Here is a 17,695-nt window from a genome sequence, read left to right as displayed (position 1 = left end):
AGGTTGTTGGTATTAACCATCGACATATATTCTGGACAGTGGGTGTCCATAGGCTCCAATAATAAGTTTTTGTGCCAAAATGGGAGGTGGCCACCACCGCCATTTTGACCGTGTCACAGGTTCCGTCAAGCCCAGAAAATTCCAAAAAAGGGACGAGAGGTGGAGCTGAGGGTGGGGCTGTAAGGCTGGGATCAACTGACGACACCCGTCGAACTGAAGCGATGTAGCTACAAGCTAATCCAAAGCTAATGCAGAGGTGGGAGCTAAGCTAACGGAAATAGCAACCTAGCTACAACTGGAGTTAACTGTGCACAACACCAGAGCTTCTGAGTCAGAGATACGCCGGGCTGACCGCTGGGTAAAACCGGGTGGAACACAGAGGTCTCCCGAGAGCTCCACAAGCCGGTAGCCGCACAGCAGACAGGCGCCGCGGCAAGCAAAGATGCGCCGAGTTGCGGGGAGGGGACCATACCGATAATCGGAACCCAGCTCCACCAACATGTTATATTTCAACCCATTTCAAAAATGCAGCATTATGTTAAATGCACTGGGTTTTACCCTATTACATTTAAATTTCATGGTTAAACAGTACATGTTAAAATCTAAGCTCAGCTAGTGCAAGAGCAGCAGTGACCTAAAATACATAAATTTAATTTTACTTACCGAAAAAAATGAAGTGGAGACTCCTTGGACGCTCTATTAGTGCAATTAATGCTACAGCAACTCATTTTGTCCAACAATTGCACAAATAATATCCAAAAAGAATACACAAATGGCACAACTAACGGTCTAAGTTGAGAGACTGCAAATGGCGGAGCAGTTTTCAGGCGAGGCCGTGTCACACCCTGTCCTGTCTTCTCCTAGGTTGTAGTCTGTGTCTCCGTTAATTGCTCCCACCTGCCTCTTGTTTCCCAATCACCATAGCTCCTGTTCCTCATGTATTTAAACCCCTGCTGTTCCGTGTTCCTTGTGGTGTCATTGTTCCAGTGTCAGCGTACGTCTTTACTTAATAAACCTGTGGAATTCATCCTACCTGTCTGCCTGCTTCCTCCCCGGTCTGGATCCTCGCCTTTGCTCCGCTTCACTCCGCGCACGTCGTGACAGAATGACACCACCCGAACCCATTGATGGATCCAGCCGGGAGATTCTGCCTTGGGAGAATCTGCTCCAGTGGCTTACCCCGACCCACCAGCCGGCTTCTCCCTCTCCAGCCCAAGCTCCGCCTCGCCGCCGCCGGCATCGCCGACCTTCGGCCGCAGCGTTCCTCCCTGTCCTCCCGGAACCGGAGGCATGTTTGGACCTGGAGCCGCTGCCAGATCGCTCCAGCTATGAGGGCACGAGGCTGGCGATCTGTTCCCCCGGAGTCGGTCCACGGCGTGGGGAGAGACGCCGGAAGCCACCACAGCCCAGCGCTTTTGGAGGGAGTTTCGAGCCCGCAGCTGGCCGTGCCCGGCGCGGCAGTTCGGACAGGCCCCCGGCCAGACCACCAGTCCCGTCTCCTGCCGAACCGGAGCCCCCGTCGGTTGCAGAGGAAGGAGCAGCAATCGCGGCCCGGCTGATGGAGCAACGGGCGGAGCTCGGCCGGTTCCGCGAGCTCCTCAGCCGCAAGGAGTCTCACCTGGACGCCCTATCCTCCTCGTCCCGGGGCCAGAGGAGCGAGCGCGGGGTTTCCCCAGCGGAGCTCGCTGGTCAGCGGGCTGAGCTGGCCCAGCTCCGTCGGACGCTCAGCCTCAGGGAGCTAGAACTGGACGAGCTGACCTCCCGCCTCTCCTCATCGCTCCAAGCTTTCTTAGCAGCGGCCCTGCTGCCGTCCCGGAAGCAAACAGTACCGGATCCGGTCCAAAACTCGGCGGTCCAGAAGTCAAGGGACCAGAGGCTGACTCCTCCGGGCCAGAAGCAGACGGTACCGGCCCAGAAGCCGACGGAGCGGGCCGAGAGACGGAGGGTACCGACCCGGAAGCAGATGGAGCCAGATCCGGTCCAAAAGTCTGCGGTCCAGAAGTCGAGGGACCAGAAGCCGACTCCTCCGGGCCAGAAGCAGACGGGTCCGGCCCCGGTCCAGAGGCCAGCGGTCCAGAGGTCGATGGTCCGAAAATCGAAGGACCAGAAGTCAACGCCTGTGGACCCAAAGTCGATGGTGGTCGACGCCCCTTCCTGTTCTGAAGTCGACGCCCCTTCCTGTTCTGAAGTCGACGCCCCTTCCTGTTCTGAAGTCGACGCCCCTTCCTGTTCTGAAGTTGACGCCCCTTCCTGTTCTGAAGTCGACCCCCCTTCCTGTTCTGAAGTCGACGCCCCTGATGACGACGTGTCCGAATCGTCGCCCCTGATGACGACGTGTCCGAAGTCGTCGCCCCTGATGACGACGTGTCCGAAGTCGTCGCCCCTGATGACGACGTGTCCGAAGTCGTCGCCCCTGATGACGACGACGTGTCCGAAGTCGTCGCCCCTGATGACGACGACGTGTCCGAAGTCGTCGCTCCTGATGACGTCGCCGCCTCCTCTGATAACGTCCCGTCTGATGACGTCGCCGCCTCCTCTGATGACGTCCCGTCTGATGACGTCCCGTCTGATGACGTCGCCTCCTCCTCTGATGACGTCCCATCTGATGACGTCTCCTCCTCCTCTGATGACGTCGCCGTCACCTCTGAAGTCGGCTCGTCTGATGACGTCGCCGCCGCCTCGTTCTCTGAAGTCGGCTCGTCTGATGACGTCGCCGCCGCCTCGTCCTCTGAAGTCGGCTCGTCCGATGACGTCGCCGCCGCCTCGTCCTCTGAAGTCGGCTCGTCCGATGACGTCGCCGCCGCCTCGTCCTCTGAAGTCGGCTCGTCCGATGACGTCGCCGCCGCCTCGTCCTCTGAAGTCGGCTCGTCCGATGACGTCGCCGTCGCCTCGTCCTCCGAAGTTGGCTCGTCCGATGACGTCGCCGTCTCGTCTGGGGATGCTCTTTGCACTCAAGAGGCCGACGCTCCGTCCAGCCCGGCGTCTCCACGGTTTCCAGTTCCGAGTGTGGTTTTTAGGGCAACGCCGGCCCAGCCTGCAGTGACTTTGTCGCCGGCCCAGCCTGCAGTGACTTTGTCGCCGGCCCAGCCTGCAGTGACTTTGTCGCCGGCCCAGCCTGCAGTGACTTTGTCGCCGGCCCAGCCTGCAGAGCTCCTCCTCTGCCGCAGGCGCCGGCCTCCAGAGGCCCGTCGCCTCCTCTTCTGCAGCAGGCGCCGGCCTCCAAGGACCCGTCGCCTCCTCTTCTGCCGCAGGCGCCGGCCTCCAGAGGCCCGTCGCCTTCTCTTCTGCCGCAGGCGCCGGCCTCCAAGGGCCCGTCGCCTCCTCTTCTGCCGCAGGCGCCGGCCTCCAAGGGCCCGTCGCCTCCTCTTCTGCCGCAGGCGCCGGCCTCCAAGGGCCCGTCGCCTCCTCTTCTGCCGCAGGCGCCGGCCTCCAAGGGCCCGTCGCCTCATCTGCCTCAGGCGCCGGCACCCGGACTCTGCCGTTCCCTGCCGCCTCTCCATCGTCCTCTGGGCCCTCCCTCCGGGTCCCCCTCCCCCCGCCCTGCTCCTGGTTCCTGTGGGCGTCTGGGATCCGCCCTTTGAGGGGGGGGGGGTACTGTCACACCCTGTCCTGTCTTCTCCTAGGTTGTAGTCTGTGTCTCCGTTAATTGCTCCCACCTGCCTCTTGTTTCCCAATCACCATAGCTCCTGTTCCTCATGTATTTAAACCCCTGCTGTTCTGTGTTCCTTGTGGTGTCATTGTTCCAGTGTCAGCGTACGTCTTTACTTAATAAACCTGTGGAATTCATCCTACCTGTCTGCCTGCTTCCTCCCCGGTCTGGATCCTCGCCTTTGCTCCGCTTCACTCCGCGCACGTCATGACAGGCCGAGGCTCAGACTGAGGCCATTCCACGGAGCTAGCTCTGTGGTCACGTGGGTCTGATGCTCATTAATTATTCAGAATTTTAGGTATTTAATACATTTAAACAGAAGAGTGACAAAAAATGTCACCCCCCTCAGAGTTGTCATGAATGTAAACTAGATCTATTAAGCCTAAAACATGTTTTGGTACCAGGCTGTAAACATGTTTATTTCTGCTGTGAAATTGGTATTTTAAACATGGGAGTCAATGAGGATTTGCTCGCTTCTGACACCAGCCCCCAGCGGATGAGGGTGGAACTGCAATTTATTTCACTTCCGTGTTGGCTTCAATTTCATACCAGTATTATGGGGGCTTGGTATGAAAGCGGTATATGTGTGCACATACTGTATTTCTCTTATGTATCTGGGTTCAGATTCATGAAACATATTCCACTTACAAAAGACCACAAGCGTGGCAATGAGCACAGCACGATTTCTGTTCTTGGACTTTATTTTATCCAATTAAAAAATAAAAAATAAAAACTGCAACAGAAAGGAATAAAAAGCAGACACAATTAAATGATCGCAGGTTAAATTTATATGCAGCACTCTGAGCATTTTGCTGGCAAGTGGTGACACCACAAAGTGAAAAATAATGCGGTTGGTTCTAAAAAACTGGTTATTAGCGCTAGCCGTAATTGTACTGTGGAAAGAGACTGCCTTAATGAGAGACGTTGGATGGAAAGTCACTTGGAATAACTCACACAAGTTGCTTACACCGGGAAGCCAAACATTCCAGTTGTCAGTGGTGTACAAAATAATTTGCTAAAGCAAATACATTTACATAGTCTGACCATTTTGTATTAATTTATTTTTGTGTCTGCTGCCCACGGTTGAAAAAGGCCATCCTAATGAACAGTGTTGGATGAAAATATGCTGGGAAATGTAACTTTTCAAAGATGCTTCAGCCTGCCCATTCTGGTCCTGTGCCTTCGGTTTTCTCTCAACCATATGGCCGATGTGATAATAAGAGTGACTTTAAACCTCATGAATATTCAGGAACATCCGCACATTTGTTTATGCACTTTCATCCAGACTATAACTTTTAGGGAATACATAATCCTCTCAGAAGAACCGGGCGCTGACCGATCATTAGAATTTGCAGAGAACTGATGTTGTTCAGGTCAAGATACTCTTACTCTTACTCAAGATACTCTTATTTTTCTCCCCATAAAACTTAAATTATCTGTAATTTTTGGATCTGAAATGACGGCTTGGATGAGGAATAATAAAAAATGTACAACTGCAGGAAATGTACTAGTTACCTTTCACCAGCAGTTGCATTTTTTTCTATTGAAATGTTCAACTTAATAGCAATAATAATAAACTAAATGTATTCAATATTTAGGAATAAAAATTCAAAATGAAATAATTTTTACTTATAAACTCACCAAGCAGGTTTCTTTTGGGTGTTTGAATCCTTACAATTGTTGTGATTTAATTGTTCTGCTGGAGTTTAATTGTTCAAATAATTTTTAATAAAAAAAACTGCAAAATAACCTGGTCATAGAACTGTGTTAGAACATAAACTGTACAAGTCCCAATATGTTTGTGTTTATGTTTGTGTTTATGTATTTAGCAGACGCTTTTGTCCAAAGCGACTTACAAGTGATAATCGGCATGTTGCCCTTGAGGCTAACAACAACATTGACATCAGTCATGGAGAGTAGGGAACAAGGAGTGGACAGTAGGGGGGGGGGGGGGGCAAGGTGCTAGCATGGGTGCTAGTTAAGAAGATGCTCTCTGAAGAGCAGGGTCTTCAGGAGTTTCTTGAAAATTGAAAAGGAAGCTGCAGTTCCGGTAGTGCTTGGAAGGTCATTCCACGTTTGTGGAACAATGCATGAGAAATGTCTGGATTGTCCTGAGCGTGGTGTAAGCAAAAGGTTTGTTTCATAGGTGTTTATTTTAAAGAAGGATGAAGATTCTTTGATTTGGTGATCTGATAAGCCCACAGAGTTTTACTGTCAGAAGACCTGGATTGACTAAAAGAGTGTGTGTGCGAGAGGCATTTAGGATGCACAGGTTGTAGAAACGCTTGTTGGTAAATCCTTTAGTTCAGGGGTGTCAAACTCAAAATCACACGGGGCCGAAATGAAACTCTGGGACGGAGTCGAGGGCCAAACTTAATATTTTTTGAAAAAGTGATGGCAAATTTGCACATTTTCTTTATCAACATTTATGCAATTTTAAACCTTTAAATTTGGAAACAAACTTATTTCTGCATTAACACTGAATGTGGAATAACCAACTTACACACGAGCAAGTCAGTTTTAAATAAAAGGCATCAGTGGTATTCATTACTTGTGGTATGTTCAGCATTTTTAAAATCTATTCAGGATTTATGTTTTCTTGTTTATTCATTTTTCTTATTTTTTATTCTCCTTTTTTCTCCTGTAATAGGTGTCATCGCTGCTGTGACGTCTAGCTTTCCCCACTGAGGAACAATAAAGGGATTTTCTATTCTATTCATCTATCTGCAGCCTTTCCACTTCCTGTTTACTGTAGGTTAAATCTTTTCTCACGGGCCAACAACTAAATAAAGATATAATTTTATCTTAAATGAAAATGCAACATCTCACCTGTTAACTTTCATGTTTTGGAGCAGAAAAAGAGCATAAAACCTAAATATTTAAAGCTCACTTTGCTCCACTGGTTTACTGTGATGCTCACCTGTTCCAGCCAGATACCTGCATCATGGGGTTGATCTGAGCTGAGGAGGAGACTCCTGTTGTTTTGTTCATCTTCATCATAATAATGACAACATTAGATGACAACAGGTGCTCACATAGGTTTGTGCTGATGAACATGTCTGAGCAGCTTGACCACGTTGTTGTGTGTCGGGGAGGAAACACAACGACAGCAGCCACAGAGCCGTGCTGGTTTGAGCGTGTCGCTGCTCGCTGGAGTTATATCAGCTCTGTCTGGACGTTAGTTGGAAAACTTTCTCTTTCAGTCATGAACACATTACTGAGCGGCTAGAATCTCCGTTTCTGGGATTCAACGTCAGAAAATAGCTGAGTGAACTCGGCGCTGAGTGCGACGAGTGTTTAGTTTGTCCGAGACAGCGGAGCTGCAGAGACCGGCAGAAGACGCTGGAAAAAACACAAAGGAGGGGGCGCGTCTGCTCTGCACTAACGCCACAAAGCATCATGGGAGTTGAAGTCTTTGCGGTAAAATCGGCCAGCGGGCCAGTTTTAATATATTTTTGATATTTATCTCGCGGGCCACATAAAAATGCTCCGCGGGCCACATGTGGCCCGTGGGCCTTGAGTCTGACATATGTGCTTTAGTTTGTGGTGGTAATGTATTATTTTTCTTTGTACATTGCTGCTTGTTCTTGTTTTAGTCGTTTATGTTTTTCTCTTGTTAGTGCGCCTCGCTTTATTGGTCAGTTTGAGTTGAATAAACTGAAAAGATATTATTAGTTTGTCCAGGGTCACCTCCTATGCTAACTGCAACACCTACTAAGGGTCTTGTTCACGGGTGAGGGGGAAAATGAATCTACATTTCTACCCTCACCTATGGTCACGAGCTTTGGGTGGTGACCGAAAGAACAAGATTGTGAATACAAGCGGCCAACATGAGTTTTCTCCACAGGGTGTCTGGGCTCTCCCTTAGAGATAGAGTGAGAAGCTTGGTTGCACAAGAGGGGCTCGGAGTAGACCTGCTGCTCTTCAGACAGCCTGTGGAAAAAACTCTGTCACTTGTATCCACAATCTCACTCGTTCAGCCATCATCCAAAGTTCATGACCATAGGTGAGGGTAGGAACGTAGATCAAATGGTAAATTGAAAGCTTTGCTTTCTGGCTAAGCTCTCTTTTGACCATGACAGATCGATACAACACCCATATCACTGCCGACGTAGCACAAATCTGCCTATCAATCTCTAGCTCCATCTTTTCCTCTTTCGTGAATAAGACCCCGGAGAAGGCGTTCAAACCTTTTCCGACTCATTTGATTAGCCATAGAATAATAAAGGTGTTTTAATCATATTCATCCTCCTGAGTGCCTCAAACCTGTTTTTTTCTGAAGCAAAACCAAAGCATTTGCTAAATATTCTACTATTCCACCATTGGCTTGAACATTTTTAGGCCTGTCCAATCACAGTGCTCAATGCTTAGCACCAGAGCCGTAGAAAAACTATGAAGCTGGAGTCGGCTCAGGAACATTGCATCAACTTTGGATAATTAAGACTTGGGCTTTTCTTTGAGACATGAGCAAATAGTCCTTTATTTAGAAAAATTATGTATTTGCTTCTTCTTTTTCAACGTTTTATGCCGAGTGTCCCGTTGACTGATTGCCATAGCGATGAATATGTCATATTGTTTGTTGCTCTAATTGGTTCTAGTGTTGTCTAATTGCATTCAGCGACATTTGAAAGACGGCTGTGGACAACCACGCTAAGAAGTCTGCAAACACTGAATAAGAATACAACTTTCTGAAGTTAGGTTTGATAATGTTTAACTTCGGACTGTAAAAACAAAGTTGGATGTGTCTATTCAGTGCATGTACGTTTTCTGGTTTCAACTGTACACCTGATCTTGATGTTTTTAGTGAAGATTTGGCAAAAAATGAACAAAACTACAAAAATAAGGGTATGACATACTGCACACGGTGTTGTGTTTTCATTCTGAAGTCACAAAGGCACATAAAACCTGCTTCAGTCCTCACCCAACACAGTTAAATGTTTAAACAGAATTATACAGCTTTAACATGTGTTTATCCCGTATTTAATCATCACCTGTGTTTTCTAGCTGCACGAACCTGCCGTGTAACAGTGAATGTTCACATTTTCACACCCAGCTCTTAACATTCAGACTCAGGCTGTCAAAAAGGCAAAGCTGAATCTCTTCACAGGTCAGCAGCAACACACATCTTAGGAACTTTGCTGCCGCTGCCTTTCCTGTGAACCTACAAAAAAAAAAAGACACTCGCTGGTTTCCAAATGTGTGCGAAGAGGCGACGAGCTGTGGTGCTGATCAATATGAGTGCTGGTGCCAAAAGATCAGCACAAAGCGAGCTCTTTGAGCTGAAGCAGGTCAGCTGTAAATGCTGAGGAGTTGACATTTTGGGAGATGTGCATGTTGGTTGTCTGTAAAAGGCCACTGATCGGCTGCTATAGGTCATTTATGCCATTTGCTGTGAAAATTCACTTTTAAAATTAATCAGGATCTTTGAAAATGATCAGTTCTTCCTTTTTCAGACCAGTGATGAAGATATCGGCCATGATACGTTTACTTTCAAACTTCATGAGACTATGTTTATCATCATAATTCAGTCATACACTGCAAGCAGCTGTACTATTGGAGTAAGTGCAGCTATTGCTGCTCAAAGGGAATGTTTTGTTTCGATAAAACTGTTTGTTACAGAATCTCTGCCTGCTAATTCATTTCTAGGTCAGTGTTTTAGTGACAGGCTTCAAACAGATTTCTTTCATTTCTGAATCTTTTCTCTCACATGACGTTTGTTTTATTCAAATCTTCACAACAGTTTAAACCATTTGTGGCTCAGCTAGAAGAAGGTGATCTCATGCACGACCGTATTTAAATCAAAATAAATTGACGCTTGCTGATGCTGTTTGTTTTAGCATGCTGGGGTACTGTCACTCTAACCCTGTCAACACGACATTGAACTCCTACACATTTAATCAGCAGCTGCATATTTTTTTCTTTGAATACATTTGGTGACACATTCATGAACTGCACCATGGCTGCAGATGTCTGGGTGAAACGACTGACACACCGAGCTCAGAATTATTTCAGTTCAACTGAAAGGGAAAAAAATACCTGCAAACAAGAACGCTTTAGCAAAGCATGAATGTAAAAGAGCTATAGCGCCAGGCATGTCAGGTGACTCGACTTTGACAGCTGCCATATTGGATTTTGGTTGCAAGAAATGATGTGCAGGAAATGCACATCCATCATGTAGGGAGCACAACACCCACTCCAAACAGGTCAGCTCTTAATAATGCATATTTAAGCTTTTTATTCTTTGTAAGAATTATCTGGAAGAAGAAAAAAGGCAGTTTTCACATTTCAGGGCTCTTGGATGGACTTTTTTTTTTGTAGAGATAAAAAAGCAGTGAGCCAGAGCAGACACTCGCCAGGAATGTGGGGATGAGTCAGTTTGTGTATTTTGTGAGTAAGACGAGCAAAATATCTAATCCGCTGCAACAGTTTGGGTTCTTAGAGGGAAGACTTGTAGGATTCACCGATGATATTCTTAAGGTTCTTTTTAAATGTTTTGTTTTATTTTACACATCCAAATTCTTATCTCACTTATGGCTGAATATTTCTTTATGAATGTTTTTTAAGTCACCAGTTAAAATCAGAAACTGTGCAGTTTGTAGTTTTCTCAGCCATTCCAGCTTCTTTAAAAGCTCTGATCCAACATATCGTCTTCCACTTATCCTGGTCAGTGTCGGGGAGTAACGGAATACATGTAGACTACCACGTTACATATTTAGAATACTAGTTATGAGTAACTGTATATCGTTAAAATTACAATTTTTGAACATGGTATTTAGAATACAGTTACTTTTGGATTACCTGTGTGTTTTCCACTTTCTACCCGAAAGATGAATAAATAAATTCCGGGCAATGAGTGTCTCTGTGTTGTGTAGAAGATACAGACCGGCCACGGTCTATTGACAGCTCTGTCGTAGAGCGCCATACTCTGTCTACATAAACTTAAGTACCTCTCTCTGCCCTTGATTTAACTCATTCACTGTCATTGACAAAGTCATCATTTGAGATCCAACCTCTCACTGTCATTGACGGCTAAAGTTGTCAATTGCACGTCACGTGATCATGAAGCAGATAATCCATGAATTAGGAGATAGTTTTGGGACAATGCTGCAAAAAAGCTTTGACGACGGATTGTGAAAGAATAGCTGGTATTCTGTAACTAAAATCCTGGTCAAGGATGATATATTCAGCTGCTCCAGTGGGATCCCAAGGAATTCCCTGAATGGTTTAGGGTCATAATCCCTCTAGCACCCCCCCCCCCCCCCCCCCGCCCCCCCCCACCCCCGATTGACCTATGGGCGTCATCCTTCAAGGACAAGCAAAAACACCTCAGTGGCATTCAGAGGACACCTGCCCCACTCAACATGGAAATGCTGTGGTGCAGTCTCATCTAATTCTCCAACCTATCACACAATCCCTAAGGGTTGTAACGTTGAACAACTAGTAAATCAAGATTTTCACTGTCTGGTTTAGCTCATTCTTCCTCACAACTGTTTGGTTTAAAGTCCACATGACAAGCAGACAACACCTCAATTCACCAGTCCATCTCCCGCTCAGTCATCCACTCTTCTGCAAACAAGATACTGAAACTCCTGCACTAAGGGGAGGACCTGTACGCTGACCAAGACTAGGCAATCCATCCTTACAATACAAATGTTTGCCAGCAGGATAAAGATTTGTCTAACTTTTAGTTGAACAGTAAAGGTAAATGCTAAATTTCCATTAAAAAAGTCGTTCATTTATTTCTGGTCACTAGATGTTTAGCTGTGCAATCGCAAAAAATTATGTTCTGTAAACTAAATAATAAATTTAATACAAAACCATTTTTTTCTTATTCCAATTACTGATGTAACCTGGTTGTAATCCCACTTTTTCTTTAAAGCATTTTGCTGATCTTTAGAAAAATACAAGTTTAAACTCAATGTACTTTTTATGACAAGCGCCCTCTTGTGGCTACGTGGAAATAATCATTGTCAAAAAGCTGATAAATGTTGGCTTCTTCGCAATATTCAGATTCTTCCCCAGGATTTACTATCTAGCTGAAGAAATGAAAAAATAAATAAATGAAATAAAAACAGAACATTTTAGCAAAAGTCTTCAATTATTTGTTTCCATTGATCAGGCTGGCTGTGTGGAAAATGTTGACTAGCAAGTGGTCAGCTGTATAAAACCATAGCAACAGCTCTAGTGTTTCTCAGCGAAATAAAACATGCAATATATCACCATGCCCCTCTTGTTGCAGCAGTTTCCTTTAGCTCCCGGGGCTCGCTGCTTTGTTTCTTTGGTTTGAACATGTTCAACTGCAAGAGCTCAACGTGCACGACACGTAGTTCAGGAAAGTCATTTACTGCTGCGGTCATTTCAACATTTCAGGAGGGAGGGGTGGGGGTTCATGCAAGTGACCCAGAGGTATGTGGTGAGGGAATCTGAAGTGGTATGACGGTTCAGCAGCATGAGTGGGTTGAATATATTACTGAAGACCAGCAATAATGGCTGATAGGAAGGCTGAGTCAGACTTGGGATAGGAACATGTACTCACTGACAAAACTGTCTTCATTTAAAGGCTTTAACCCTCTGGAGGCAGGCGTTGCAGATTTGCAACGTTAAAACCTACCTACCTGGTTACTCCACATACGTATTTCATGAGCATTTTTTTTAACTCAGAAGTTCCCCTGAAGGACTTAGTTGTTCGTCCTTTTATCAAAACTTATTTTGAGCCTGAGGGGGTTAATAGTTTCAAAAGCTGATGCAGACATCCAAGGTCAGTCATTTTTTTCTTCTTATTTCCTGTTAGTTGCTTAAACTTAGTGTGTGTTACAGATATGGCTTTGCATTTAACCACAATTAAACAGTTTAAGCAGAATTAATGTAATCAACATTTGTAGTCACTTAGCATTTTGCAAGCATGCTTTTTTCCCTTATACTTTCCAAATAATGTACACTTTTGCCCCTTCCGAAGGCAAAACTCACAAAATATTTTGTTTAGAAAAGAAAATCTGTGCCAGTAAAGACTGCAGGTCAAGGGCTAAAAGATAAGGGTCGAAGAACCACCATGCTTTTTCAATTAGTTGTATGGCGAACATTGATGCTTTCAATAAAATAATAATAATAATAATGTTTACAGTCCCTTCCTGCTTGCACATCCAGGTTTCTATAACAGTTTTCCTTTGTGTTTGTTGCAGTGTTATCCTTCTTTACTTTGTTTATGTAGCTGATTTATCATGTGAAAAATTAAGTGTATTTTTTAAATCGGATCGCAGAAATATTTATTTGATGATGTTTCTATTCTAGATTCCCATCATTCCCAGGCATATCTTTATTAATTCTAGTTTAATTAAAGAAAAGTATTATTGTCACAAAACAGCTCACCTTTGCCATCTGATGCAGAATTGTGTCTGCAGCCTTGTTAAAAGGTGATCTCTAGATAATGTTACCTTGTTAATTCAATTAGTAATTGTGTTTCATAATCATTGTTCTTGTCTAATTATGAGAACAAATTCAGGAACATCAAAACCTGAGCAGGACATTATAGAGCCACATGATGGTCCTGCTGTGGTTTTGAGCCAAAACAGTAGACATACTAATGATCTGTAACAAGCTTTGAGATATTTTTACCATTTTTCTAAGAAATCCAGCTTAGGACTTCAGGAAAGGCACTGCGTTGGCTAATTAATACAGAAAACTGATGGATCATTGAATAAATGGAACATTATTTGCACCTAATTGCCTTGTTGCTGCTGCCGAAGCAGCTCTACCACAGAAGATTAGCATGCTCCATCAGACTGGAGACCACCGAGCTACTCTGCAACTTGTATTATTTATGCTCCTGCTTGTGTGCGGCTGAAAATTTATTTTCTTTGTGTCTGTTGGAATGAATATAAATTCCAGAGCTTAGGATACAAATAGGTGATTCACATTCATCATTGCTGAGCTGCTAGAAATACATGCTTGGCAGCTATTAATTAAAAAGGTATTGTTGCAGGGTTCCCAGGCAGTAGATTTGAAATTAAATCGGTATTTTTCCTAGAACAATATAATTATGATGATAATTTAAAAAGTAATGTTTCAATTTCGCCTATGTTTTCTGTTTCTGTAAGTTACAAAAAATTTGTAAAAACAATAATTTTTAGAGGCATCTATCAGCAGAGAAATGGATTTCTGGATGCTAATCTCTGTGGTGAGTTTAAGAAGACAATTATTGTCTCATGTCTAATCTGCATATGTGACAAACAAAAAAACACAAGAGGGTAACGGGACAAGAAATGTCAAAATCCACACAAATGCAGCCATTTATTTGGGGTTATTGTGATGACACAAATAAAACTGTAATACATCTGCTAATTAGCTTCACCAGGCTGCTTATTACTTGGGGAACTGTCACCATTCTTCACAACTGTGTGGGATGCATGAACCTCTACAAGCTGCATCTGCTAGATTTGGGAATAATTGCAAAATGGAGTGAGTCTAACAGAAAACAGCACTTTAAAATCCACTGAAACCGACAAGAAGCATCTCAAAAGTGAGAATTTGCTGCCACTTCTATGGTTTTCTCAGCAGGATGCATATTATTTTAGGCGTTTGCGCTTGTGAGCATCAAGGTACAAATCATCCGCTGAGATTTTTCACAACAAAAGTTGCTTTGAAAAGAAAAGGGATGCGAACTGTGAAGAGACTTGCTGTTTGAGCAGCTCCAGACTCAGCGTCTCACATATTTCCTGAGCAACCTTCAGTTTGATTGTGAACCCAAACCCCCTTCTCCCCAAAAGATAAAAAAAAAAAACAGATGGAAGAAAATTAAGAAATGATAAGCAGAAGAGTCATTGAGACACTTTCTCAGTGTGTGGGTTTGAGAGGCTGAGCCGTGGATTTAACTCTGGAGCATCCACAGTCAGGAAAATGGAGGAGGTGATGAGCAGTGTGGGATGAGATTGGAGGTGCCCAGAGCTGTCAGGGGAAGGAGGGGGGAGGAAACGGGTGGATGGGGGGAGCCATGGAATCGAGTCAAAACGTGTCAGGGCTCTGGAGGGGAAGACAGGAGGGATATTAGGGGGAGGCCGAATGAAATAAGTCGCATCTCAACATTTTGACCAGGTCACGTTTGGATTGTGGTAATAAACTCGTCACTGCAGCTCCATTATTAAGGACAGATGCTGCTTCAACTCGTTCTGCATCACCAGAAAATGATTTCTTTATTTACTATTAAGCAAATCAATCAGAGGAGCCCTGCCACACATTCTCTGAGAAAATGTAGAAAAGTGCGTACAAATGCGCTGGAGATGCCAGAGTGCTGCGCATGGATGGATACGCCGCAGATGTTTGAAATGTTCTTCTCCCCATGCAGTTATCTTTAAAAAACGGTCCGGTCCTCATGTGACTTACCCATGTTGGCTCATCGGTCCTGAAACCCAGTTCTCTGCAGCGCAATCCCCGGGACGACTTGCTCCGTGTGTGTCGCCTTTTTCTCTCCAGAATCAGAGGATCCGTGGAGACTTTCGCATGTTTCACGCCGCGGGTGACTCACATGCCTTCATTCTCAAACAACTCTCAAGAATTTGGAGGAAATAAAGAGCTATTAAAGTGTGCGCTCTCGCTCCATGGCGCACTACAACTTTCCAAAACTGGCAAGAAAAACAAAAAATAAAATAAATAAAAAAAAATTTTTAAACAAATAAATAAAAAACGAGCTCCCAAATTGGGGCTCGATGATGATGAAGGTTCCCTCACCCCCGACTAACAGCCATGATCGTGTCCGAATTAGGCAAGGCGAGGAACAGAGCTGTTTAAGTTCACAGGTGAAGCCGCGGAGATGCGGAGACTGAGCGGTGGAGGCGATATCCTTTGCGCAAACATCCAGCGGAGCGGCAAGGGCGCAAAAAATGAGAAAGGCAGCGGAGTAGAGTGGCTGACTCTCAGCTGAGCGGCGCACCAAAGGAGAGGAGCGGGTTTCCAAAGTGCGCGTGCGCTCGGCTGCACTGTAGCAGAGCTTGTACAAGGCGCGCACGTGCGTGATTTGATCGAAAATGAGAAAGCTTTACCAGCAGCTCCACTCAGGTTTGTCCTGCTTCACCCTTCCTCACCAACAACTCCATCCAAACTGCCCGCCGCCCTCCCGCTCGTGCCCTTCCCGCGTCGGGCTGTTATGCAGGTGCGGTGGAGGATAAGAAGCTATATGTGGTCATCATTACAGCGTGAGTGGGAAGCCTGTCGGATCCCACCTCATGTTGCATAATTATTGCAGATGGGAAGGCGCAGATCAAGTCTGCTCGTTAGAGCCGAGATGATGGACGCGCGTTCACAGCTGTTTTCAACCCCGTTACTGTCGCGAGGCGATTCTGGTCAAGTTAGAAGGACCAGATCGGTGTTGAACCTCCTTCAGCTTTCTGATTTATCCATTTAAAAGGGATCACAGTTAAATAATGTCCTGTTCCCATTGAACTAAAATGGTAAAATATAAACACCTCTAAATTATTTTGGTCAAATTTTGGACCAAACTGGTGATTAAACTCTGAAAATTCTAGGAAATAACTCCAATGAACAGATGACAAAATAATACACGAAAATCTGTTTCAGAATAAAAGCTCAAACGTTTTTTAGAGCCTGTGAGGTGGGCCACTTGATACAACACATTTTAATTTTCCATTTCTTGAAAGCAAGTCCCTAACTTTAAAAACAACTCCTGAACCAAATAATATAAAAGGAAGATGTTTGAATAAGAAATTAAACTGTAATATGTTTTAATATAAAGTATGTTACTTTATATATATTTATTTACATTTCTTTATAACCGTTACTGGTCAAAACAAATAAAAAAACATAGCATTTCCATTGCTTTTTCTTCATGTAGTGAAAAGAGTTTGAAAGGAGGGTTAAGCTAAATATTTCATGCCTTTTTACCTCAGTTTCTATACAACTGGTGTTAAAGTTTGATTGCAAGAATAGAACCAAAGCAGTGCAGACTGTGCAGCTGCTACCAGACAGCGTGTTTCCAGCTTTATTAATTTTCCTGCTGTGGATCAGACATCTACAGCTTCTGGCCAAATGCAGGAACTCTGGAAATTTTCATCAGGTTTGATGACACATGAATATGTCCTCATGTAGGGGTAGATGCCTAAAGGGTCGATATTGGGTCCAACCTTATTCAAAATCTGTATTACTATATTGTTCATGCTGTTGACAGTTCTCATATACCTTTATATGTAGATGGCATCATTTTATATTCATGCAGTTCTTGCTTGAACACAGCTTTGTCCTCCTTGCAACACGACTTTAACTGTCTTCAACATGCCTTCTCCAACCTTCATCTTCATTTAAACACAAGTAAAACAAAGTTCATGATCTTCAACCGTAACTTACCGCAATCAACTTTCCACCCTAGTATTGTTTCCCTGGATGGTACAGAACTTCAACTTCTCAGCTCTTATAAGTGTCTGGGTATCTGGCTTGACAGCACACTTTCATTTGACATTCACGTTAATTCATTACTTTCTAAAGTCAAGTCAAGAATTGGGTTTCCATACCACAACAGGTCATTCTTTACTCGTTCTACAGAGCAAACCTTTGTCAAAATGACAACCCTTCACATCTTACATTACGATGACATCATTTATAGGACTGCTTTCAAAAAACGTCTTCATAAACTCGATGCCATTTATCACTCAGCAATCCGTTTTGTCACTGGTGACCCTTTCATGACTCATTGTGATCTGTACTCACTCTTTAACTGGCCATCCCTCCGTTCCCGCAGGTTGTTACGTTGGTATCAGTTCATATACAAAGCAATCATCGGTAGAACCCCATCATATCTTCCAACTACCAGCGCAATTTACGTTCCAGTAAATTAATCACTACGGTTATTCCCAAAGCTCGCACCTCCTTTGGCCACTCCTCATTCCAGTTTGCTGCTTCCAACGACTGGAATGATCTGCAAAAATCACTGAAGCTCACTACCTATTCCATTATCTACCTCAATAATTCATTACAATCAATAATTTCTGATGAATGTTCCTGTTTCTGCCTGTTTTGATTGCTTGTACATATTATAAATGAGAA

The 17,695-nt window shown here is 44.5% G+C and overlaps 1 protein-coding gene across 3 annotated transcripts in view; it reads right to left on the bottom strand.

The window, feature by feature from the left end:
- lrrtm4l1 (leucine rich repeat transmembrane neuronal 4 like 1) overlaps window positions 1–15,942 on the bottom strand; it is a 120,806-nt gene extending 104,864 nt beyond the window's left edge. Inside the window, exon 1 of one of the 3 annotated variants that reach the window (XR_008563959.2) lies at window positions 15,026–15,941. Coding sequence is in view for 2 of the 3 variants with exons in the window: in XM_070552726.1 (XP_070408827.1) it covers window positions 15,026–15,029 (4 nt within the window). In the remaining variant the exon portion in view is untranslated. Of the gene's footprint in view, window positions 1–15,025 lie in introns of all 3 variants that reach the window. The other 2 variants (XM_070552726.1, XM_015975868.3) reach the window with 2 other exon arrangements.
- Window positions 15,943–17,695: the final 1,753 nt, after the last annotated feature.

The sequence above is a fragment of the Nothobranchius furzeri genome, chromosome 6, assembly GCF_043380555.1.
Source record: "Nothobranchius furzeri strain GRZ-AD chromosome 6, NfurGRZ-RIMD1, whole genome shotgun sequence".
Classification (NCBI taxonomy): Eukaryota; Metazoa; Chordata; class Actinopteri; order Cyprinodontiformes; family Nothobranchiidae; genus Nothobranchius; species Nothobranchius furzeri.
The sequence above is the reverse complement of the archived record's forward strand: the minus strand, read 5'-3'. Positions and strand labels throughout refer to the sequence as shown.